Source organism: Corvus cornix, chromosome Z (assembly GCF_000738735.6).
Source record: "Corvus cornix cornix isolate S_Up_H32 chromosome Z, ASM73873v5, whole genome shotgun sequence".
Classification (NCBI taxonomy): Eukaryota; Metazoa; Chordata; class Aves; order Passeriformes; family Corvidae; genus Corvus; species Corvus cornix.
The window spans coordinates 32,957,736-32,982,711 of NC_046357.1; the positions used below are offsets into that span (position 1 = coordinate 32,957,736).

The 24,976-nt window shown below is 35.2% G+C and overlaps 1 protein-coding gene across 1 annotated transcript in view; it reads left to right on the forward strand.

The window, feature by feature from the left end:
• SPTLC1 (serine palmitoyltransferase long chain base subunit 1) overlaps window positions 1-24,179 on the forward strand; it is a 34,139-nt gene extending 9,960 nt beyond the window's left edge. Inside the window, exons 4-15 of the mRNA XM_039567066.1 lie at window positions 4,264-4,357; window positions 4,819-4,891; window positions 9,158-9,290; window positions 11,001-11,130; window positions 12,896-12,985; window positions 13,692-13,799; window positions 15,201-15,296; window positions 15,585-15,681; window positions 17,159-17,213; window positions 18,845-18,962; window positions 19,808-19,881; window positions 20,378-24,179. Coding sequence (XP_039423000.1) covers window positions 4,264-4,357; window positions 4,819-4,891; window positions 9,158-9,290; window positions 11,001-11,130; window positions 12,896-12,985; window positions 13,692-13,799; window positions 15,201-15,296; window positions 15,585-15,681; window positions 17,159-17,213; window positions 18,845-18,962; window positions 19,808-19,881; window positions 20,378-20,471 — 1,162 coding nt within the window. The 3' untranslated portion in view covers window positions 20,472-24,179. The remainder of the gene's footprint in view (window positions 1-4,263; window positions 4,358-4,818; window positions 4,892-9,157; window positions 9,291-11,000; window positions 11,131-12,895; window positions 12,986-13,691; window positions 13,800-15,200; window positions 15,297-15,584; window positions 15,682-17,158; window positions 17,214-18,844; window positions 18,963-19,807; window positions 19,882-20,377) is intronic.
• The last annotated feature ends 797 nt before the right edge of the window (window positions 24,180-24,976 follow it).

Below are 24,976 nucleotides of genomic sequence, written 5' to 3' on the forward strand. Positions count from 1 at the left end.
AACCCCAGCCAGCAGCCAAGCCCCATGCAGCCACTCACTCCCCCATCAGTGGGACTAGAGAGAGAATTGGAAGAGTCATGGGTTGAGATGAAGACAATTTTATAGGGAAAGCAAAAACCATGCAAACAAGCAAAGCTAAGCAAGGAATTCATTCACCACTTCCCACGGGCAGGCAAGTGTTCAGCTTCCCCAGGAGAGCAGGGCCCCATCACATGCAACAGTTACTTGGGGACAAAAATGGCACCACTCCATACGTGCCCTCCTTCCTCCTTCTTCCTCTTCCTTATATCCTGAGCATGATGCCGTATGGTCTGGACCCTTTGGTCACTTGGGGTCACCTGTCCTGGCTGTGTCTCCTCCCAACCTTCCATGCACCTTCAACTTCCTTGCCAGCATGGCAGTGCAAAAAGTAGAACAGGCCTTGGCTCTGTGTAAGCCCTGCTCAGCAATAACAAAAACGTCTTTATGTTATCAATCCTGTGTTCAGCACAAATCCAAAACACAGCCCCGTACCAGCCACTGTGAAGAAAATTGACTCTACTCCAAACTCAGCACACATTTCATGAAAAGTTGATATTTTTTGGACAATCAGAATTGGAAATGCTGGATGGTAAATGTTTTGTGAGGAAATTTATGGCTCAGTGTTACTTTCTTGTGTGTTACAAGGCTTTTAAAATGTCTGATGACTTAGGCAAGAATCACAGTATTTCAGAAATTGCTCTGAAGCTTCTTTTCACAAGCTTCAGATTTGCGCGTCAGTAACTTTTACCATGTAAGCATTCATAATATCCTTCTATTGACACTAATATATTGAATATAATATTGACAATAATTTGAAATAATTTAGTGACAGTACAATCATTTGCTGTCATAGTGAGCTCCATTCTGATGGTTCTACTACCACAGAAAAGTCTGCCATATAAATGTGATGCCTGTTTTAATTAACTGTGATGTGAACAATTCTTCTGTTATTTTTCAGAATTTTGAAACAAGCAATACTATGGAGTTAAAAGAAGTGTTGGATGTTTAGAAAACCAGAACAAATATATCTTTTAGAGTGATTCAGAAAATGTTTAAATCATTAGAACTTTCCAGTGCTTACAGCTAGGAAATGTTTTGTGACAGAACGTTAATATGTTGTGGCTATTAAACCCGATAGTAGCTGTGGGGAAAACTTGACATTTGTCTTGTAACATTTAAGCTGACGACTGACGACTTCCCCACAAGTTGCTCAACAGCTGTAGACTGTAACTTTGACTGTAAAGTTAAAACATGTTTCAGGATTAATACAGGAAGAAAAACGTCTGCATCCTGATTTCAGCTCAGGAGCATTTCCCCTTTTTAACCAGCATTTTAGGGAGACCGTATTTATTGAGGTAGTCTTCTTTCAGTTATTTTCATGTCTATTATGAGTGGTGATTTACAAAAATCGTAATCATAAACTGATTTGGATTTGAAGGAACCTTTAAAGGTTATCTCATTTCAACCACTGCCATTTGGACACCTTCCATTAGACCAGGTTGCTCCAAGTCCCATCCTGCCTGGTCTTGAAGACTTTCAGGGATGGAGCATCCACAGCTTCTTTGGACAACCTGTGCCTCACCACCCTCACTTATATTGGTAATACTGTGTGTTTACAGCAATATGTGGGGATTATAAAAGTTCATAACCACTACAGAAAAACTTAAGTATTTCAGTAAAAATTTTGACTCGCTGTGTGTATGAGGCAGATTTCCTCCTCCCTCAGTAGGCCATGCAGTTTGTGCCCTCTGTTCGTATTCTCCTTTCTGCATAATCAAGTAACATTGCCAAATGATAAGGAAAGCCAAAATCACAGAGACATGTCCTAACCAAAAAAGTGATCCATCTTGAATCTATGCTGAAGAAGGTACCCACAGCAGCTTTCACAGTCCAGAAATTAGTTACTTCTTGTAGTAGCCTTTCTGTGAACTAATCTATGCAGGATAGCTTAGTTGTACAAGATCTCACTCAGAAAATGTAAATCTATTTCCTAAAACAGTACATCTGCAAAATTTTCATGCTAATTCTTGTTCTGCTTTAAAATGTCACATCATTAGTACCTTCTTAATTTTCTTTTGTGACTGATTTTTTTTCAATATATGAAACACTTATGTGAGAGGCCCAAGAACAGTGGGCGTGCTTTCAGTCCTTGAAAGACAATTTCTAAAGGATTTGCTTGCAAGTTCTTTGAATATAACTTGAAATTATATTTTTATTTACTGTTTAAGCTGGATCACTCAGTATCTCATAACTGTTGTTCCTAACCATGGTACCTAATGAGCTGTTACACTAGGGGAAGGGAGATACATGAAAAGATAAAAAAAAATCAAATGTTTCAGTGTTTCCCTTTTGCAAAGACTTAACTGTTTTTATTGTTGAAAGGCAGGGTTTATGATGCAATCAGCATCCATGTTTTGGTGATAATTATTTGCTGAAATAACCTTTTCCATTTGTATTTTCTAAATAATCACTACTGTTTCTTTAGAAGTTTGTGTAAAATTCTGATTGCAAAGTGTGGCCAAGTTTTCATGAGGGCTGCAGTTTTATGAGGGCCAAGTTGTTGGTGAACATTAGTATGTTTTCTAGGTTTGAGAGGTGAAGCTGTCCATGAGGCAAATTGTTGTAAATTGACCAGGTTTGCTAGTGTGCTGGGAATATACTGAATCTCACGTTAGTGACAAAATGCGTAAATATAGGTCTGTTCTGGTAAATATCTGTGAAACTAAATAGTTACTTCACTTAGTAGGACATCCAGACTTTGGTACAGCTCATTGATTAGCTGGATAGAAGAACAGATCCAGGCATATTTTTGATGGCAGTCGGTTCCCCAAGACAGTTTGCTGCACATTTCTATAATGCTGCTCCGGTGCAGAAGATGCACTGCAGTAATGCAGGACAGCTCCTTTGTGGGGACAGGTTCAGCATTCAAAAGACACACATGCACTGTGTTAGTAGAAAGCTTTCCAAAGCTGTTTAGTGAACTTTTGCAATTGCTTAGTTGAAGGAACATGTGCTCAATTTTTTTAAGTGAACAGATATAGTGTGAAATCATGGAGTTTTTTAAAGTGAAGTTCAGGCAGTTCAGTGTTTTTCTTAACTTGCAGTGAGTGAATAGCTTGGACTTAAAAAGTTTATTTGCTTTGCACACCAAATGTACCCATTGAAATATTGTCAGCCACCAGATTTGGAACAGCTGTGCACAGGCATTTGACATTTGAGCAGCCCTGTTTAATTTTGATGGAGAAAATTGCTCAGTGCTAGTTTTCTACATGGGAAAGCTTGTGGAAATTACTGTGTCCGAGGAATAGCATAGGATCTCAACTGTAGTATTTGACAGCAGATACAGAAATGGACAGACATAGGGTTTTGTATTTGGCTTAGATTTGAGACTTCTTACACTCCAAGTGATTAATTGAAACTTTTGAATTTGTTGTATTGATGTGTACAGTTGCCAAAACTGGTTTGCTTCTGGTTCTATAGAACACCGTACACAGACATGATGCTTGTATTTAAAAGGATAGTATTTTAATTATCTCCAATTTTTTTGGTTTTGTTTACCTGAATCATATTTTAGGCCAGAAAATTTTTTTGCCCTTTTATTCATATATATTATGCTCTTGTTCATTTGCTAAGAGTGTGCATTTTCACACTTTCTCTGTTTTCTGGTTACATAAATTACTCAAACCATTGCAGATTAAACTCAATTGAAAACTTGAGGTGATAGCTGATAAAATAGTTTTGTCCACTTACAGCTAGTACCTCTATTTCAATAGCCCTATCAGCACAAGATAGGTATTCTGGGGTTACTTTATGACAAAAACATTGATTTTGAATTAATTTTTCTCTTGGAAGTAAGAACAATGAAGTTTCCTTTTTATTTTTAGTATTTCTTCTTGAAAATAGATATCACTTTGCTTTTAACGGAGAAACTTTATTTATCACTTCAGGGGTCATCTTTCTATGAATTAAGTTTTCAACAAGGAATCATTAAATATCTCAAGAAACTATTTGCAGTTTATTAAATTACGGGAATATAGGTTTTGTTGAGTACAGTGCAGTATATTTGTGACTTGACAGTGAACTTAAATACTTATTGGCAGCTGCAACGGAAGAAGTAGAAAGAGGGAATCTTGAAAAACCTGTGTGCCTTCTGTTGTTGAAAACCAGAACTCCTGTATTGTTTAGCTGTTTATGAAAATGACAATTGTTCATTCATAACAATAGGTCTGTAATTTTTTTCAGTCCTCCCACCCATATAATCACTGTTAATGGCAAGGAATGTATAAACTTTGCATCATTTAACTTCCTTGGACTTTTGAATAATGAAAAGGTTAAGGTGAGTTCTTCCAGTTATTCTATTTGTGTGATATTCCTCTTTTATTTTGTCTATTATATTGGCATAAATAATAGCTACAGAAAGCATGAACTTCATCAATAACATATTGAAAAGTAGGAAAGAAGATTATAAACCTTGTAATGCTGTGCTATTCAAGTTTGTATTTTTACTAAAGTTAATCTGGTGTATTTACTGCATGCCTAGTTGGTTATCAAGTTAGATTAGTATTCAACGTCCTTAAGTATTAGAATAAAATGAAGGATGCTTAAACACTTGTCTAAAGTAGTTTTGAGGTGAAATTACTTCATAGAATTCAGTACATTATTATACTTTCTGTGAAGCAGGTTATGTTACATGATACAAAAACTGATCTGTGTACATTGGTGTGGAATTGTCAGTGTGAAGTGTATAGAAGAGAGAGCTAATGCAGGAATATTTCACATAATTCTTTCCTATTAAAGAGTGCAGCCCAGGCTTCTCTGAAGAAATACGGTGTTGGCACTTGTGGACCCAGAGGATTCTATGGTACTTTTGGTGAGTAACTTTCTTTGATCTGCCTTTAAAGGTGCTCAGACTAGTTTTGTAAGCCAGCCAAAATAACGCAATATGTAAGCAAAAAGTTATTTCTGTTGATCTGAAGAACAGTTATCCTCTAACGCATATTTCACTGTAGTTGTTGAGGATTGGTAGTGTTTATTGCTCCTGGCTTTGTTTCTTACTATTGTATCTGTTTTCTTACTCTTTCTAATGCTGGTCTTGGAGGAGAATTGCAAAGTTTATAATCTTTTTTAGTTCTGGTAACCACAGTAGAAAGAGAAAATAAACCTATTAGAATTTAATAATACATGGTGACTGTGAGTGTAAATGCCGGTGTGAATTACCGACCACAAGGGGGCAGTCTGATTTCTGTGATAACAATTATTAGCTGCATTTCTCTAATGCTGTAGTCAGAATGAAGTTTTCCACTGCTGATAACTTCAGTGTTGTAATTGAGAGACTTTATGACCTGAGCAGGTGTTACTAAGGTAAGGGGCTTTTAAAATTCTTCTTAAGAAGTAGTAAGTTGTTAAATATCAGGCTCTGGAAATAGTTCTTTACAGGCATTTATACTTTGAAATATTGCATAGAAACCGAAGAGTTATACATGAACAGCTGCACAGTTACAGGCTAAAACCATCAACTAATTTTGTGAACTTTCCAGTCTCTGAGAGATGATGGAATTCTGAGGGTGTCTATACTCAAATTATTTCATAGAGTTAGCTTCCGGTAGCCTTGACTTGAATTCAAGACAAACTTGAGCTTTTCTTAATTAATCAAACTAGTCCTATAAGTGATCAACTAGTTGCTATACCTAATTTGATTTTATAGAAGTCTATCTATCAGAACAGGGCTGAGTCTTGATACCAGTCTTAGGGATTGTTCATTACCTTGGAACCATAATTTGTTTCTAAGGAACGTACTGGTAGCCCACTGATTAGTACAGAGAGTGCTTATAGGAAGCTAGATTTCCCCACTCATCACAGTTCAGCAGTGGTCTCTTGGAATTCATACAGACTTCTTCCCCTCTCTTCCAAAACACTGAAGTGCTCAAAAAAACTTACGGAATAATAATAACCTTTTGAATCCAAGCTGATTTTAAATTTTGTGAAGTCTTTCACTTTGTTTCAAGTGATTGCTTGAAACAGGTTAAATTTGTTTTTTTCTGGTAAGTGAGAGATTCTTCAGATTGTTTCCTGTCCTCTTTGGAGGGCTAATCCTAATGTGTAAACTATAGCTTTTGCTATTTATTGGCTCCTGAATTTATTGCGTAAGCGCTCCATTTCACAAGGCAAGGAATCTAATCTGCGGCATTGCTACTTGACATCGCTAGAGAAGAAGTGATGTTATACTCGCCCATTTGAGGTATCATCTTTTACACACAAAGTAATGGAGGCTACATTTTAAATGGCAGACAAACACCTGCTCTACTTGTTCAATCTGAAATTGTCTTCCCATTTTCACCTAACTTTAAACATTTGAGTGTGGCATCCGTGAGAAGAAACACTTCTTGCATCACTGCGTGCCTTAAACTTTTCACACAATTTTTCACTTGTTGTTACTTCAGTAAATGGGTCATCTTCTGTGCAGAACTATACAGTTTCCTTTTACATTCCTACGTATAATTTAACTGATGGTTGTTGATTGTTACTGCTCAGTTTTATCCCCTCTTAGAAGCTGATATCAGTATTAGAAATCTCTATTTGAAATGTAGATATTGTGTTATAATTTATTTTGAATGGAGACTTAGTTCTTCATATCTATGCCACTTTGAAGGTAATTAATAGATTTAGTGAGTCCCTTTTAAGACATTTTTACTTTGTGTTGTAATCCCGAAAAATGTATCTGTGCCTTTAGCCTATAATGAGCATGAAATAATTGTATATTTACACATACCTGAATATTTGTGGGTATTTTCTTCATAACTCTCATTTCTTCTGTTTTTGACTTCCATGTGAGCATATGCTAGGCACTAAACAGGCCTTTCATAATAGTTATTAACAATATTAGCTTTATTAATGTTTCATAATTTCATAGAAAGCTGTTCCAGTCTTGTCTTCCTCTGTGCAAATGTACTCCAGGTGGTGGTTGCAGTTTTCAGTTAAGCTAGGTTAATCCAAGTGGTGTAACGAGACTAAAGTGAATCATTGCAATAGAGGAGAGTCAGATAGTATTTGGATTTTATCACAATGAAACCTTTATATTGCCTTAACACTTTTTAACCTCATGGTTTTGAACTTACGTGTTCTTGCCCTTGGCAAAATTTACTTAGGCTTGCAAAACTTTTTTCCGTAGCACAAAGCTGAAGATATTTGTTAGCTGCCCTTGCTATAAATACTTGTTTTGCCCACTGTTTTTCACCTAGACCTTGCTTAGTGTAATGGTAGTTGTTGCTGAATAAAGCTCGGTGAGAAGGGTGCAAGTTCCGATTTTGAACAATGATGGTCTTGTCATCTTTTTCAGTTAAATTGTGTAAGTGGTTTCCTCATTTGGTATCAATAGCTGACTGCTCAAAAATAGTAGTTCAGTCCTTATTGCCCCTAATTTGTTATTTTCTACAGGGCTTCAGAAAGAAACATTTTGTACTGAATGTTGTTTATATTTCATGTTTTAAATGCTATGTGGCCAGTCTATTTTAAAATTTTTTTGTTATTGCTGATCTTTGTTGGGCTTTTCATTCAATATATCAAAGGTCATCCTATCTGTTTGGAAGCCTGATTGAAGACTGTTTATGGATCCTGAAGTCCATGTAGCAATGACACAAGAAAAATACACAAAGATTCTGGAAGTGGACTATTTACAATCTCAATCAAGAAAGTAGATGAGATAATTCCAGTCAGTATCCTTCCTTCTGAAGGCTCTGGAGAGGAATGGATATTCTATATGTCCCTGAATGTTTGGTATATCTAGTGCAGCTGGATCAAAATGACAGGGTGCAAAAGAAAACTTACAAATCACGAATGATTAACTGTTTGTTTTCATTTAAAAGCAGTGGGAAAACCAATTCCTTTCTGATCTATTTTTTTTACCTGATGCCCAGGTAAACATTAGGAAAGGATTGTTGAGGCTTTATATTTTGCAGGCTATAGATAAAATTCCTCTTTACTGTGATTGGGAGGCTGTTTGAATAAATACCCTTTGCTTTTATTAATAAATACATCAGACGGCTGTGTCCTTTTGGGGAAAGATTCAGCTAGATATATTTAATATGGCGAAGTTGGGATTTTTACGATACCCTTTCTCTCTGCACCCTTTCTGTTGGTGTCTCGTCAGAAAAGGCAACACTGACATAACCACGCCCCACAGATTATTGGAAGAATCTACGTATAACTAATGTTGCTTTATTTGATTTTAGTTTCAATGAACTTCAGTAATTGCAAAAAGATAACACTTGGCCAGTGGTGGTCTTTCAAGTCACACAGTAATGATCTCTATTTGCCTTTTAATCTTACTTATTTCCCGGTGATAACAGGCATAATTCTCTGACTATTGCTAGCAGAAGCAGACAGTGGCAATAGAGTTAGACAGTCAAAATAACCGTTTGTCTGATACAGGTTATTTTGCTTAGTTGGAATACTTAATGCTGTGGTTACCCTTTGTGCAGCAACAATCCACTCCCCATGTGGTATTACAGTTTTTAATATTTTGATTTCTGACATTGGTTATTTTGACCTAATTGGCTTGGGAAATGCTGTGTGTGTGATTGGGTCAATATATCTTAAGTGTGAATAATCTCTGGCTTGGAGGTGTGACCTTTTCAATGGGCTAAATTGTGTTCAGGAGATCGTTTGTGACTTGCAGTCTGACAAGAGCAATTTTCTGTTATAATCATAGCTGTGCTTATGTAGTGCAAGCATCAGCTTGGAAGAACTGACAGTCTGCCAACAGGACCTCATTAATTTCTATAAATCACATAATTTGTTTCCTGACTGTAGTAGCTGTGCTCTCTAGTCACAGTCCAAGAAGGCTGCATCATTTGTAGTCTAATCACAAGTAGATTTTAACAACTTTTGCGTAAGAACATTAGAGAAACATGTTGCATAAATATTTTCAGATCTGTCAAAACTTGTGATTAGTTACTTGTCCGTTTAAGTGAAGCTGGATTGGTTGCAACTGGGTTTTGGAAAGTTACTTGTTTTAATTCTTGTCCTACAAATAAATGTTCTCTCTTCTTCAATTGGATGATTTCTAAAATAATAATAGTCTTTTTGATATGAAAAAAAGCTAGCTATCTAAGACATTTTTGATTTTTCTCTCAAATAGATGTGCACTTAGAATTAGAAGAACGGCTAGCAAAATTCATGAGGACAGAGGAAGCTATTATATACTCATATGGATTTGCAACAATTGCCAGTGCTATCCCTGCATATTCAAAGAGAGGGGACATTGTGTTTGTGTAAGTATTGTTTTCTACTTGGGAAATTCCAGATTAAATAGTTTTCCTTTCAATTCTTCTTTTTCATGATTGCTAATCATATTGTTGAACATTTAAAAATACTGCTAGTTTTGATCAACGATTATGTAGTACAAAGTTCAAATATTTTTTCTTTGCCAAATACTACAAATCAGTTACTTCTTTCTTCATGAAAGCATAGTCATGGGCACTCAGCTTCAAAAAAAGCAAAATAACTTGTGCATTCAAATACTAATGTAATTCTAATACCTAATTTTCTTCTTAATAAACTATACAGTAATACTTGCTTTTCTCCTGTTTACCGCTGGCTTCTCACCTTTCTTCCAGGACAGTTGTTCCCCTCATGCCTATTTGCATTGGTTTAGTTGGATAAATATTGGTACATATTAAAGCAACAGAAGAATTGCTGTGCAGAATCAAATAAAGGATTTGGCAGGCGCAGTATCTGGTCCTTGAGAATAGCCAGTCATGTTTTGTGAAGGGATGATTCAAGAACTGGGAGAAACAATGTAACAGTACTCAATTTACGGAGCCAAAGAAGAGGGTTTGGATTTAGGAAGATGGATTTTTCTTAAATCTTCTGATTCTTACAGTACTTTAGATCTTTAATATCCACAGTGTTTCTTTGACATGCAAATGGCTGACTTGAACATTTTATGAAAAATATGAAGAAATACCTGTTTCAAATACAATACATACTAATTTCTATGGATGCATTTGATTTTTAGACAGGGATTTTCCCCATGCATTTTCCCCATGGAAGCAGGGAATGAGTGTCAGTGTGGGACTCAGCTGCCTGCTATGGTTAAACTACAACACAGTGATACTTTTGTATTTGTCTGCCAAAATCTCTCTTTGGTGCTCTCTTTTCTAAGTGTAAGGCTTGCAGCCTATTTGACGTCTTTACAGAAGTTCTTTCATAAATTTAATCATGTGTTTTGGTTGTCTTTGATATCTTCTGGATCAGCATTTTTGAGACAAATGACCAGGATTGTGCACACTACTCAAGGATGCCAGTGTACCCTGGATTTAGTTATCTCATACTGTTTCACCTTCTCATTGACAAAAGATCTCACTGTATTTGAAAGCAGCTTGGTTGAAATTACTGCATTTGCCATGTGCAGGTTTGCTTTAGCTGCCACTTTTACAAGATTAGTTGGCCTAAGCAGCTGTGAAATTGCGTAGCCCATCATAGCTGGAAATTTGCTGTCCCAACACTAAAAATGGGGGGATTGTTCTTTGGACATGGAGATATAATTTCTCAAAGGATATTAAGATGGAGGTTTTGAGTATTTGGAGGACTACAAAAAATGTTACAGGCGCATCTTTGTGCTTTTTTTCTAAGACCCAGAGCAAATGGAGTGAGAGGTTTCTGGGATGATTACTGTGGTATTGTACCTAGTCCATGGAATGCTGTGCTCAAACTGCCGTCACATACAAACAAAAGGATGAGTGTAGATTTCAAGAAAAAATCTGCTTGCTCGCTTTTAGTGTCTGTAATACACATAAAATTGAGAAGCTTTGAAATGAATTTTCAAAATGTAAATAAAATATACGGTGCTTTAAACCATCTGGTTTTGTCTACAGCTAAGTACAAATATCTGCTCAAAAGAAAGACAGTTCTAATAGCCAGCTTTCTTTGAATAATTGCACCATGTTTAACAAACTTAGAAGGGTTTGCTGTATTTACAGAGATGAAGCTGCCTGCTTTGCTATTCAGAAGGGATTACAAGCATCTCGTAGTAACATCAAGTTATTTAAGCATAATGATATGGCTGACCTTGAACGACTGTTGAAAGAACAAGAGACTGAAGATCAAAAGGTACCATTCCTTTGAAGAAATATTTGTACTCTTTTGTCCCACCTCCCCCACATTTTTTTTACTGAGTCATGTAATTGAATGGATGCAGTGCTCAAAGGCAGTTACTTGGTTTTCATAACTATCTGTTGAGCAGTTAATGTTGCTTATTTAATTAAGATAATTTTAAAAAAAAATATTTATTTATTTGCATTTGTTGTCTTAACCCTTAGAACTGAGCTCATCAGCATTAGTAGCAGGGGAATATCTTTACAGGCAGATGACTGAAGTGACATAATGTTTTTCTTTTCTTTAAATACTATTACAGAGCTTTATTTTTGGATCTCTGAGAAATTTATGTAACTGTATTTACCTAATAAATCATGCAAGTTAATTACCACTTTGATTGCCACACTATGAAATCAGCACAAAAATGGCTAGTCCTTTATAGAATCAATATGGTTGATTTTTTTTCTTAGTCTTTCCCTATCATGCATTCAACTCTTAAGATGTTCTCTCTCTTGAAAAATTTGAGTCAGTTTGATGGCTTGCTTCTCATTCTGACAGTAATGCAAAAGGATGCCCAAAAGCAGTTACTAGGATCAGGATCAGAAAGTTGATAACTTATTAAATTAGTTTTAAAAGAATTAATTGAGTAGCTATCATGATTGTATGGTTTGTTTGCACATTTTGTGATAAGACACAGGAAAAGTAGAGTAGATAAATTGTCAATCAGCTTAACGTCAGTGTACATCAGTAATGGATCTTATTATTAGCAAATTTATGGATAACATACTAGTTAACATGCCTTGTGGAAGATACATACTGTCAGATAATCTTTACATGTGTTTTTAGATGTGGTTTTCAGACTAATTTGTGTAACACATTTGGTTTGTTAGAGCAGAGTGCTTTGAATTAGCTAAAATTTCTTACTGTAATCAGCTGAATGTGAGCATAAAGTTGGTGGGCAAGAGCTTAATATAGACCATGTGTGTATAACTAAGACGTACTGACTAGAAAAGGTCATATCATTAGAGTTGGTAAAGCCTGTAGAGCAAGACTGTGACTAGTTTGGTACCTACCACACAGAAAAGTCAAATAGATGTTTCTGAATCTTTTTACAAGAACTGAAAAATGAAAGAAGTGTGACTAAATATCCTTATTCAGAAAATAGCAATAAGATTCAAAGTAAATAACAGAGGAATGGCATTTTAAAACAGCGAAACTGAAATTATACCAATTGAAATTTAGCAGAAACAAGTGAGAGATATTTTAATGGTCTGTACTGTATCCAGAGATCAGACAAGGACTTTGTAATGTGTTATGAATACTTTTGCATTGTGTTTTACAAAGACAGTACTTGTAAGAAGTTTGTGTTGCACTGTGAATCCTGGTGCTCAAAACCCTTGTTGAAAAGTCTTCTAAATGCTTAGACTAATGATGAGTATAACAGAGACCAAGATTTGTAGTATTTGTTCTGTGGTTACATTGGTTGTATTTTATTCATAAAGTTCAAATGGATTGGTATAATTTGTTGCAAAACACTGTGTCTTAAATCATGTGTAGAAGTCAAAAGCTTTGAAATTATTACAAAATAAATAAAAGACAAGTAGCCCAGTGAGGCATTTCAACTTTTGTTATAGACAAAAAATAAGTTTAAACTTAAGTAACAGCTTATTTGAAAAAGAGGCCATTCCCTTCAAAAAAATACTCCCTATCAAAAAAAATTTCAGAGTTTTGCTGGTTTAGTAACACTTGAAATAAAGTAAAACCATATCTTTCCCTGAAGAATCCTCGAAAGGCCCGTGTAACTCGAAGGTTTATTGTAGTGGAAGGATTGTATATGAACACAGGAGACATTTGCCCTCTTCCAGAGTTGGTAAGTGGTTTTAGTTTGCGTTTTGAACTGCGTATGAAAGCATGTGTCTAATGAAATAATAGTGATGTGTAATTAAGCCTACATAAAAAAGCTCTGCGTGCAGTTTTTTTATTTACCTTCCTGCTTTCTCACGTGTTTGTGAAATGGTGATTCCAAATCTTAACCTTGTTTTGAAACTTCTGATTAGGATTCTGAAGCTATTGAGACTTAGAAATGAATATCTGACTGTGGTCTTAGTTTTTATCCTGTAAAATATACTATATTTTCAGCTACACTGTATGATACTAGATTGTTAAACTAGGTTATATCTAAAAAAAAGAAAAATAAAGTTTCAAAGAAACCTTGATACAAATGTCAGAAATAATGACTCCAAGGAAGACATTTGCTGTTCAGCATAAAGTGGCTTTTTGTGCAGGCTCTACACTTGTAGATGGTGGAAGAAATGGTGTGGAAATGCATCATCTTGAAAGTACTTGAGAACCTATTAAAAAAAGGGATTTTTTAATATATGAACATTTGTGAAACTTGTTCTAGTATTACATGGAGGAATAATTTTGAAGGCTGTTAAAATGTCTTAATGACAGAACAGAATTCTAGAACAGACTTTTATGCAGTATTCAGCATACTGTCCTTGTCTTTCTTTACCATATCTCTCATTTTGTCACCAAATTCTGACATATATTTTATATAATTTTCTTTGTTTTAGATAAAATTGAAGTATAAATACAAAGTTAGAATATTTTTGGAGGAGAGCCTTTCCTTTGGAGTCCTTGGAGAACATGGAAGAGGAATTACTGAACACTTTGGAATAAATGTATGTACTTTTTTGTTGTGAATGGAGATTTGTACAGAAGCAAGTTGTGCAATTGTTTTCTAATACCTGTGGCATTAACAGATAGTTTTTTAGTGTACAGTAGACATTTAGATACCGGGATTTTAAAAATACGGGTTTTTTTAAAATATAGGTTTTTTTAGCAGTCCTAAAGCTTTCAGGTCTTGGCAGTCTTTCATGTGCTTACTTGAAGTAGTTTTACTTATCTTTAATGACAAAGATAACAAAAGAATTTTTACAGTGCATAATTCTATCCTTTTTTGGGACATGCAATGAGATAATGAGTACTGTCTTTTCCAGCTGCATACACTTAAAAGTGTCACTCTGACACAGAAGTATTTGAGGTCTTGGAGTAAATAAGAAAGATCTTTGCAGTATATAGCCATCCTGTTTTACTCTATTGCCTTTTACTCCAGTGGAGAAAAATAGGATAAAATTTTCAGTGGTTCTTGCAAAGGTGTTATTGTGGTACTTTACCAGCAGATTAAGCCGAACTATTTTTCCAAGGGTCCACTTTTCATGTGTTTATGCAGCTGAGGAGTACTTTGGAAATTCAAAATGGTATCCTTGCAGCTGCTTACTACCACAGTCCCCTGAGCTGAGGTAAAGGAAGAAGAGCTTTTTGTTTGCCAGTGTTCTAGTGTGGAGCATCTCTCACTACATTCTGACAGTATCTGAATTCAGCTTGGAAGTGAAATAAAAAATTCTGAGAATCATTCTGTCTTCCCCTTTGTCCTGTTGCTTTCAATTAATACCAAACATGGAAAAGGGAAAATTAGTTTGGAAAAGGAAACAGTGTTACTGTGATACATGCCAACTGCCATCTAATTAACTGGCTTCTATGTTAAATTCCTTTCCAATTAATTGACTTTTACAATAAATTAATTTACGGACAAAATCTTTCAGAGCCTGGCAAAAGAAAATACTTGCAACTAACAAGTGAAACAAGACAATTGTGTCTCTAATGTTCAGACTATTTTAATTAGGTCTATGCTTAATTTTAATCACATTCTACCTTCTACTGACTACAGTGCAACTTATACTCTTAAAGGAAACTGCCACACTGAGTGCATTGTGGAATTGTCACCAGTATCTAAATAATTTATCTGTTTGTGTTCTTCACATTGCAATACCTGGAAGAGGGAGATCATATGCAATTTACTTACAGATCCATAAATCTCAATTTCCCAAAGTCCTTTCTGTATTGCTCAAAAGTATTATTATTATTTCAGTTGTACTTTCATTTTATTATGTCGTAGTTTGGTAGATCTTCCCTAGTATTCATGGTAATATGAAACAAGATATATTTTTAATAGGTTAACTTATAAATGGTCTTGATGCAATCAAAAGCATCTTTTAATAATTTGTTGATTTAACTGACAGATTGATGATATAGATCTTATTAGTGCAAACATGGAAAATTCACTGGCTTCTATTGGTGGATTTTGCTGCGGAAGATCTTTTATTATTGATCATCAGGTAAGACAGATCTCTTTTTAAATAGTCTGGCACTATTAGTTACTTATATATAAGAGTTAGTTATTGCTCTCAGTTAGCAAGTATGATATAGATGATTATGCAGTATTTGATTCTATACAGAAACACTCTGGTTCTATGAAATATTGTAGATGAACTGGAGACCTGCTTTGAAATCCTTACATGTACTTGTAGGTGTGGAGGAGAGGCTGTTTATATGTACATGAATTACTTTTTAAAACATTGTCTACATTACTGTAAAAAAATTTTTTTTTTCCTTTTCTCCCCTAGCGATTGTCTGGTCAAGGCTATTGCTTTTCTGCCTCCCTACCTCCTTTGTTAGCTGCTGCTGCTATTGAGGCTCTGAATATTATGGAAGATAATCCAGGTACATAATTCAGGAAAATGTTGTCCTTCAGTTTTAATTCACCCCAGACTAATAAGTTGAACTTCTCCCTACTTTTATTCCTCACCTTTTTACTCTGATGTCCTCTTTATTTTTTTGCTAATTAATTTTGCATGCATGTTGTTTTCTTCATGTTATTTCCCACTCTGCTTTTCTTCTTCAGTCTTTCCTTCCCTTTCCTTCTTACAGCTGAAAATAAGCTGGTTATTTGAGGCTAAGAGGGACACGGGTGGTTTTAAAAAGCAAATAAGAAATTTTTATTCTGCTGCTTAGATCAGTGATATGCCTCTTCCCTAAAAACATTCCTTCAGCACAAATGAAGGAAGAGAAGGTTAAATAGAAACAAATGGTAATATATTTCCTCAGGACTGAACAACCCTCTCCTTTCCACTTGCACTATATAATTAGGTTTTTTTCCTTCTCTAGTTAAGCATTCAGGCAAGAGTCTCAGGAATGATCAGGGTGCAAACTGCCTGCAATTTTGCAGGACCAAATACAGGGCATTTGTATAAAGTCGGCAGGTAGAAATTTCTGCTCTAGGAGTCAACTAGAAAAGCCCTTAAAGATAATCTAGTTCCAACACCCTTGTCATCAGCAGGGACACCTAGACCAGGACTCTCATCCAACCTGGCCTTGAAAAATCTTTTTCCTGACCGGGAATTGAACCCAGGCCACAGCGCTGCCAAATCCCTGCCACTAGAACATCTGGGAAGGAATTTTACTTTCATTTTATTTTTTTTTAGGAAGTGGACGGGCTGAGAGGCACATGAGGACAAAATTGGCCAAATTGTGTATTGAAGGTTTTAACCTTCATTTGCATCAACAGATTGGAGGACATCTGCAGAGATGCAGTATTTAATTTGTGACAAATAAATGAAAATTACTGGGTAGCCCATGCCCAGTCCTCTGAAGTGAAATAGAATCAAGAAAAAATTAAGAGTAAGTTACAGGGCTGTTAGGTGTAGTGTAGGTTTAGCCTTCACCAAGGAAAGGAGCCACGATTTGGAGATCCAGGAGTCAGTTTCCTCTTAAGGAATCTGCAGTGAACTGGGGATAGGATCAATGAGCAGCACCTGCATGGCAATAGATATTTATGGATATTTATAAATTGGACCTGCCATTTCAGTCCCATTACAAAGTGTTTATGTCATCATTTCCATATGGTCATGAACAGCAGCAGCTCCATATGCAGCTGGAGTAATGAGATAAAGGGAAGTAGTGCATTTGTCAGGACTTAAAAGCTTGTCATTTCCTGGCAGAAGTGGGAATCGGGAACATTAAGAAGAGTAGTAAAGAGACTTAGTAGTTTAAGAGATATACATACCTTTGATTCCAGATGCTATATTTGAAATCTTAGAGAAATAGAAAGTAGAAACAGGAAATCTAAGCCTTTTCTTTTTCTGTTTTGTTTTGGATTTTTTTGTAATGTTTTGTTTTCTTGTTGTTTTTTTGTATGTAGACATTTTTCAGACTCTCCGGGCTAAATGCGAACGAATTCACAAAGCTTTACAGGGGTAAGTGTGGCGTTTGGGGCTTTTTAGGCTTTTATTTGGCTATGCCTTTATAATGCCAACTTTAAAGAACTTTTCTTGTCCAAATCTGTTTCTGGTTTTACAGATGCTTAGCGTGGGATATGTACTCTCAATTATGTATGTATTAAAGGAGGAATAGTATTCTTTCCCAACTGTCTGTTACGCTACTAAAAAGAGTCCACGTTTTTTAAATCCCTCACAGGTTTTTAAGTGAGATTATACCTTAAGGCTAGTGAGGAAGTCAGCAATCTCTTACACATTAAAATCTTCAGGAGAGTGTGGTAGCTCTCAGCAACACAAAGTGTTGATAAAGCATTTTGAAAATTGTGTAAATAAAAGCATTTGGAATGAAGCTTAGCAGATACTCTTTCAGACAACCCAGTGGACCTTTCAGTCACCTTGAATACAATATTGTTCTTACATATTTGACTTGAACATTAAAATAGTAAAAAATTACCCGTTGTTCCGGAGACACATAGAAAATTGCTAGAATTTATCTGAAAAATAAGGTTTAAAATTTCCTAACACAATGCTGTTTTAAAACACGACTATACTGACTAACTGCTTTTTTTTTCCTGTCAGGTATTGATACTAGAAAGATACAGAAATTGCTGTGATACTCAACAATCATTTAATGTGCAATAATTGTGCAATTGTATTTTACAATTCTTCTTCCTGAATAATTTTCTGTTGCATATCCCAGAAATTAATAACCTTTAAAAACACTCATACAAAATCTCTAATGCATGATTAATTATACTAATTTCTTTGAAATCATACTACCATGAAATTATCCCAGTCTTCTTAAAAGGTGTGTTAAGCAAGCTTATCAAAGTCCAGAAATCAAAATTACACCTCATAATTGATATGCATTTATATGACCTGTTAATTTTGGGGACCAGAGGTCTTGCTTGGATATTGGATACAGATTTTTGGATGGTAATAACTCAGTCCTGATTGTGTGTGATGTGTCAGGACAATGACAATCAAATGGCAGTCATTCAGTCAAATTCTAGAAACCCAAATAACACCTGTTTCTATGTACAGTTTAGGGAACAATTCTAAGTCATATAACTAATTTTAGAGGAGCTTCTGACTAAGTGACAGATGATGCTGTAAAGATTTTCTACAGGAAATAATTTAAAATCATAAATCTTTCCAAATCTTTCAAAACCTCCAAGCAAAACCTTTGCTCCTTCTTATCCCTTAAATGATAAAAAAATTTATTATTGTTCTTAGTGTAGACTCGAAAGACTTGACCTAGCTCGCTGGGTTTTTATCAGCAACTTAGAGGCCTAACACAGACATTGCTCTTATATCTTCATAAGGATTCTTTAAGAATTTTTGAATGATTAATTCTTTTTGCAAAAGGATGAGTAACTCTTGTTATACAAATGTACTGAAACTCCTTAATAAAAACATTCGCTTGACAAGTTTTGTTATCTTTGTGTAATGCAAGCTGAAATGCACATATGTTTTGTCTGCATTAGTATCAGTAAAGTGAAATATCCATCTTTTCTCACTCACCACCTAGAAAGGGGAAACACTTGTTATCTAGAATTTCAACACATCTTCAAGTAGGATGTACATCAAAGCCTTTTTATTTGTTTTAGGATTTCTGGTTTAAAAGTAGTGGGAGAATCTTTTTCTCCAGCATTGCACTTGCAGTTGGAGGAGAGCTGTGGATCTAGAGAGAATGATGTGAAGTTACTCAAAAGAGTTGTGGATTATGTAAGTGTCCCCATAGTAATTAAAATATATCATTGACTTTGAATGTTAATAATGAAGGAAGGGTAGGGAGGCTTGTTGGGTAACTTGTTGAATTATCTTGCAGGAATGCTGCAAGAAACTCAGTTTCTTTACTGATAATACTGCTCTATTAAAGATCATCTTCTCACCATTTCTTGCTGCCGATAGTTAGGTCTGTAGCTCTGGATTAAAAAGGATATATTAGACTTTTTACTTCAGGAAATAATTATTTCCTGTTCTCTATTTCAGTGCTCAAATCTGCATATAAAACTGTTGCTTAGACAACTTTTATAATGTTAATAAGAACTGTGTTCTGGAGGTGCACTTTAACCATTTAAGGTCAACCTTTGCTTCTTTGAGTTTGTGAACTTGTGTTTTTTATGTGTGAACAATCTCATATTCTATATGTAGTATTTTTCCCTTCTTCAATACATATTGGTTCTCTTTGTCCCACATGGGGAGGTGGGGGTTAATGGAAAGGTTTATATATCAGGTGGCAGATAAACAAGACTACACAACAAAGAAATTCTGAAGTTAATTTCCTTGTAAATATGCTTAAATATGATTTAATTGCCTGATAAATACGGTATGTTTGCCTGATTACATGGAGATGAAAACTAAAGACACTGCACCATAAACTGTTTTATGTGTTAAAGCTGTATTGAAATTAGAAATGATTTTGCACAACCTTCCCAACCTCCATTTGGGAAAGAACTTGCATTTATCTTGACACTAGATTAATAAAAGCTAGTTATATGTATTTGGTGATCAAATAGATAAGCCATCAGAAATTCCCAGGATGACTGCTGTATTTCCTTTATTTGTAGTGCATGAATAGTGGTATTGCGTTAACACAGGCTCGCTATCTGGAGAAAGAAGAAAAATGTCTTCCTCCACCCAGGTTAGCAGAAAGTTACTGTGTTACTTGATTTTTATTGTGTATGGCTCTCCATCTCTTTTCGTACAAAGATGGAGTTTTGTTCAGTGGACTGGATTAAATAGTTGGTTCTTAAAAAAATGGAAGAGGCCCCATTTTTGATGCATATATTCAGTGACTGTTACAGGTTGCTAGTACCATTAAATAAATGTATCAAAACTACCTGTATCTTGGGGATCAGCATGTAGCCTGTTAGCAGGCACATTTCCATGAGCTGCACCTCTGTAGGTAAAAAATATAACAGATTTCAGCAATGTGTATGGCAGGGTAGCAGAGCGGGGGCAAAAAAGTAGTTTGACCACGTCTGTTTAGTCGTATGTCTTGTTTCTGGTTGAATTTGAATTTGTAATAATTTCCCTACAGATAGCGATCTTAATGTGTTGAAATTAGTACGAAACAATTCTAAAGCTGAAGTCTAGGACTAAAGTTTACTGTGTATGTTCTGGTTTTCTTTTTCTAGTATTCGAGTAGTGATAACAGTGGAACAAACAGAACAAGAACTGGACAAAGCTGCATCACTTCTTAAGGAAGCTGCACAGTCTGTATTGAATTAGACGGCTGTTTTTGGATTCCTCTTTCCCCACATTATCAGGATAAGTGTTTTACACTGTACAGTGACTTCCAGATTCTTCCACTGATGGCATTGAAATCTGACTACCAAAATTGTTCTAGAGTGGTACAAATGCAGTGAGGGGAAGAATGCTGAATTTTGGAGTTGCTGAATAACACAGTGTTGTTCCAGTTCAAACTCTACCATTTATTAGCATTACTTAAAATGGGATATCACTGTTGCATTCATGACTCTTTCATATGTTTAATATAAAAAGTTTTAAATTTATTTCCTCAAACCCTTAAACATTCTCAAAAATGTGTATGAATATTCAGTTTCACCCCAAACCATGTAAAATGTATTGTTTTCTCTGCATTTTCTCAGAATGTGGAAACTTCAAATAAGTTTCAAGGAATTATTCCTCCCCACCTTCCAGATGAAAATACACTGTTCCTAATACTTCTTCCAAAAGGAAGAAAATAACACATTAAGATATAATTTTGTGCTATATTATGTCATTTATTATTGAATTATAGGAGGGAAGAACTTCAGCTCTTTTTGTTTATATATCTTTCTCTAACCATTTTTGGCAGCCAGGTTTTAAGAAAGCCTGGCCAGAGAATTCTATTGTCTAACCAGTAAATTCATATCAAATACTATTTGCTTCCAGCATTCCATGTGTAATTATATGCATGTTTGATATTATGGGTGAGGTTTTTCATATTATTAACTTTAAAATATCTAAATTCAAACCTCTGAATTGTGAAACTTATGTAATTCCAATGCAGTATGTTCAGATAGGGGAGCTTTGTACCAGTCTTGAAGAGGAGTAATAGGCAACATGGAAAATGAACCAAGGTTTTGAAACAGCAGCTAAATACTAGCTTAGTCAAACTGCTTTTAAACACAAAAATGATGTGTGCTTAGTTTTATCTTAAACATCTATACCTTAGAAGGGAAGACTCACAGATAGCTACTAAAAGTTTAGATGGTACAAATACTACTGAAACACAACTCAATCTTTGCACATAAAATTCCCAAGTAAATTGATAGTAGTACCTGGAGGTTGTGCTGTCAGGATTTTAAGTAAGCACAGATGGACATTGCACATATGGACACTTTACTTCAATCAGGAAACTGGTAAGGAAGTATGTACCTTTTTATAAAACAAAAAATACAGCTTTTTATTTCAAGATTTTGCTTTAAGAATGCCTGTCTAAAAATTTTGTATTCTACCTAATATGTGTTGAGTTGTTTTGTACTTATGTGCCTTTTTGGTTGCTACTACAAGGATTACAGGACTATTTTTGAGAAACATCATTGTTAAATACAAAGTTAATTATGTTTGATTTAGATTTTTACTTATGCAATTGGATTTTGTAGCAATGCAACATATGGTTGACCATATATTGCTGAATATTCTACATTACATGAGCATAGTCTATGTTGCCTCCAGTTCATAGAGACTGTTTTTATGCTGGCTTTCAAAACTTTTCAGCTGTGTACATTCAGATAGAATATCTAAAGTTGTGTTGGGGCACTTTTGTGATTGTTCCTTGACATTTGAAATAGTCAAATCAGTATCTGTGCAATGTAGAAAAGCCTTCATCCCAATGTGAAAGAGTATTCCTATTTCACTGACATTTATGTTTTCTCTGTTAACTGTGAGTAAAAGCCAGTGAGAAGCCAACAATTTAAAAGAAAAAAAAATGTGCAGAATGAACTGACTCCCATTTTACAGACTGGAACTGAAGTGCCGAACAGTCATCTTGAAGACCCTCAGAGACTGTGAGAAATGGAAATTGTTATCGCTCTACTTTGAGCTTTTGAGCCATTTTTGGTTTGATAATTGAAACCTGCATATTCGAGTAAAGTCAAGCCTTTGATGTATAAACTTGGAACAAATGAGGTACTTTGATTCAAGTGCAGCAAATAAATAGTTTTGGAGTTAAGATAAAGCAAAGGGAAGGTAAGCAAATAACAATTGCCATTGAAATCCTAGGTGGCAAAATCTATATTTAATTCTCGCATTTTATTTTAGGTTGTCTGCAAATGGGGTGGAATTTTTGTTGTGCTTAGAGAATTAGCAATAATTTTTAGATAAATGGATTTGTGTTGTTATTTTTGTTCTTGTTTTGTTGGGTATTTTTGCTTTTAAATGCAGTGATAACAACTAAAGTAGCAAGAAGCAGAGTGAAATTTCTAGCAATTTCAAAGCTGTGACTAATTGGTTCTGATGAAATAAAAGTTCAGAAATGTTGCTAAGAGATGCCATAATCTGATTCATTTGACAAACACATACCCACCATTAAAACATTGGTAAAACTGCCTTTGTCCTTTTTTACTGTTTGCCAGTGTATAGGAAAGAAGCATTTGGATCACAGTAAAGTGAATACCTTGGTTGATAGCAGTTGAAGTGCTGTTGTAGTGTGTGTTTTACTGACAGGTTATATGTATGGTCTCTGTGAGAAATAAAGACACTTACGAGATGTAACTGGTGGAGAGGAATATTCCTGGTCAGTTTAAGCATGTCTGGCTCCTCTTCATTTTGAGTTTTTTGATAAATGTCTCTGACATGGCAAGCAGATGAAGAAATGGGTGGCTCTGGGGAAAAATGTTGATTGGGGTTAGGGAGACAGCACGTGATTCTGATTAAACGTCTGACATTTGAAAAATCAGAAGCCTGTTAAGGTGCTTAACTGCCCAGTGCTCTTGGCTGATAGATATATGAACAAATCTGTGTTAGTTACTTTGTAGTTATGTTTGGATGAAGTGGGATTTTTCCATCCATTTCTTCAGATGTGAGCATGAGACTGGAGTTGAGTGGAAAGGTATTGAGTGGGATACTGTGAGATGAATCAAACACAAAGACCTTATCCCAAACTTCAAAGTATCTTTTGAAAATAAATTTTATTTCAATCAATTTATGTATTTTGCTTTGCCAGATATTTGGAACAGAGTTTCAGCTAAGTGGATAATAGATCCAGTATTTTAATTAGTGATCAAAAATAAATGTTGTTAATTTTTTTTTAATTGAAGATTAATACCTGGTAGTTGAGAAGGAAGGCATTTTAACTGTAAAAAGCTGGCCATTTATTGAAATTGTCTTGATGGAAGCAATTTTTTGCAATATGTGGGATAGACTGGAAAGCATTTATACTTTGAAGATATTTTAGCTTGAAGAAACATGTCTATGTGATATATATATATATACTTATTTTAAACAAAGAGATTTATTTTCCTTGAATATTTAAAAATAAATGATTGCTATTTGTGTCGTTTTGTGGTTTTTACAGGAAAAACTACAGATGCCTTTTCTGTTTATTATAGTAATCATTATTTTTGGATAGGAGGTGAAATGCATAAGGAGGGTATTAAGAAAGAAAGAGATGTATGGCTGAGTAACTTTTTTTTTTTTCCACTTTTGAAATATGAACCCAGTCAATGCACAGAATGGTGTACTGTCTCCTTTCTGTCACTCCATCTGGACTTTATTATTTTAAACAGGGTTGTGGAGTGTTGGCATTCACTGATCTATGAAGTTGCTACCGCAAAAGTGTCTTGCATCTTAAGATGACTAGAGAAGTACACATGTAAATGTACAGAGCTGTAAATGCTGCTTAAATAGAGGAAATATTTACAACTAACACAAAGCATTTGTACATTAAACTGTTTCAGTGTCCTAATAAAAGGAAGTGTCTGGATAACCTTTCTTTTTGTGTTGTTACGTTCTTTGGCAGTTTTCATGGTAGTAAGGTATTAGACTTACTCTGTCTTGCTGTTGATAGATTTTCCAGGTTTTAGTTTCCTGTCCATTGTGTACTAGGTAATTGCAAAACATGCGTAGTAGAAGTCACAGAAACTACTAAATCAGCTGAAGAGTACCTATCAGGGAAGAACAGTTTCTACATGTCTAATTTCTAATACTTAGGTAGCACACACTTGCTGAAAACCACTGTTGGAATCTAGACAGTGGGCCAGATACAGTTTTGTTGTGCCTCAGAATAGAATTTCTGGTGTATCAACAAGCTCGAGTCCAGATGACATATACCCCAGCTTTGAGACACCTTTACAGAATAAAATACTGCAATTCTGCCTACCATGTTTTATGGATAAGATTTCTCTATCTTCCCTTGCTATTAGAGGTGTTACCACTTAGCTCTGCATGCTGTTTGTATAACCAAGTTGCATTTTCCAACAAAGGATTGAGAATTGGCAAAAACCAGTAAGTATTGAAGTTGAAGGAACACCTTAAGTAGAATTGGAAATGTGTAATCCAGTGTTTAACTTACATTTTGTGTAGGCCAAAATTAAGCGTTTGTCTCACTCTAATCAGCATTTGTCAGACTGTGCTCCTGTTCTGGTCTCCACAATTTAAGGAAGACAAGGACAGATTGGAGAAGGTCCAAAGGAGGACTATGAAGATGGCCAAAGGGCTGGAGAACCTGCCCTATGAAGGAAGACAGACTGAGGACAATTTTTCACTGTGTAGTTCTTACACAGTGTCTA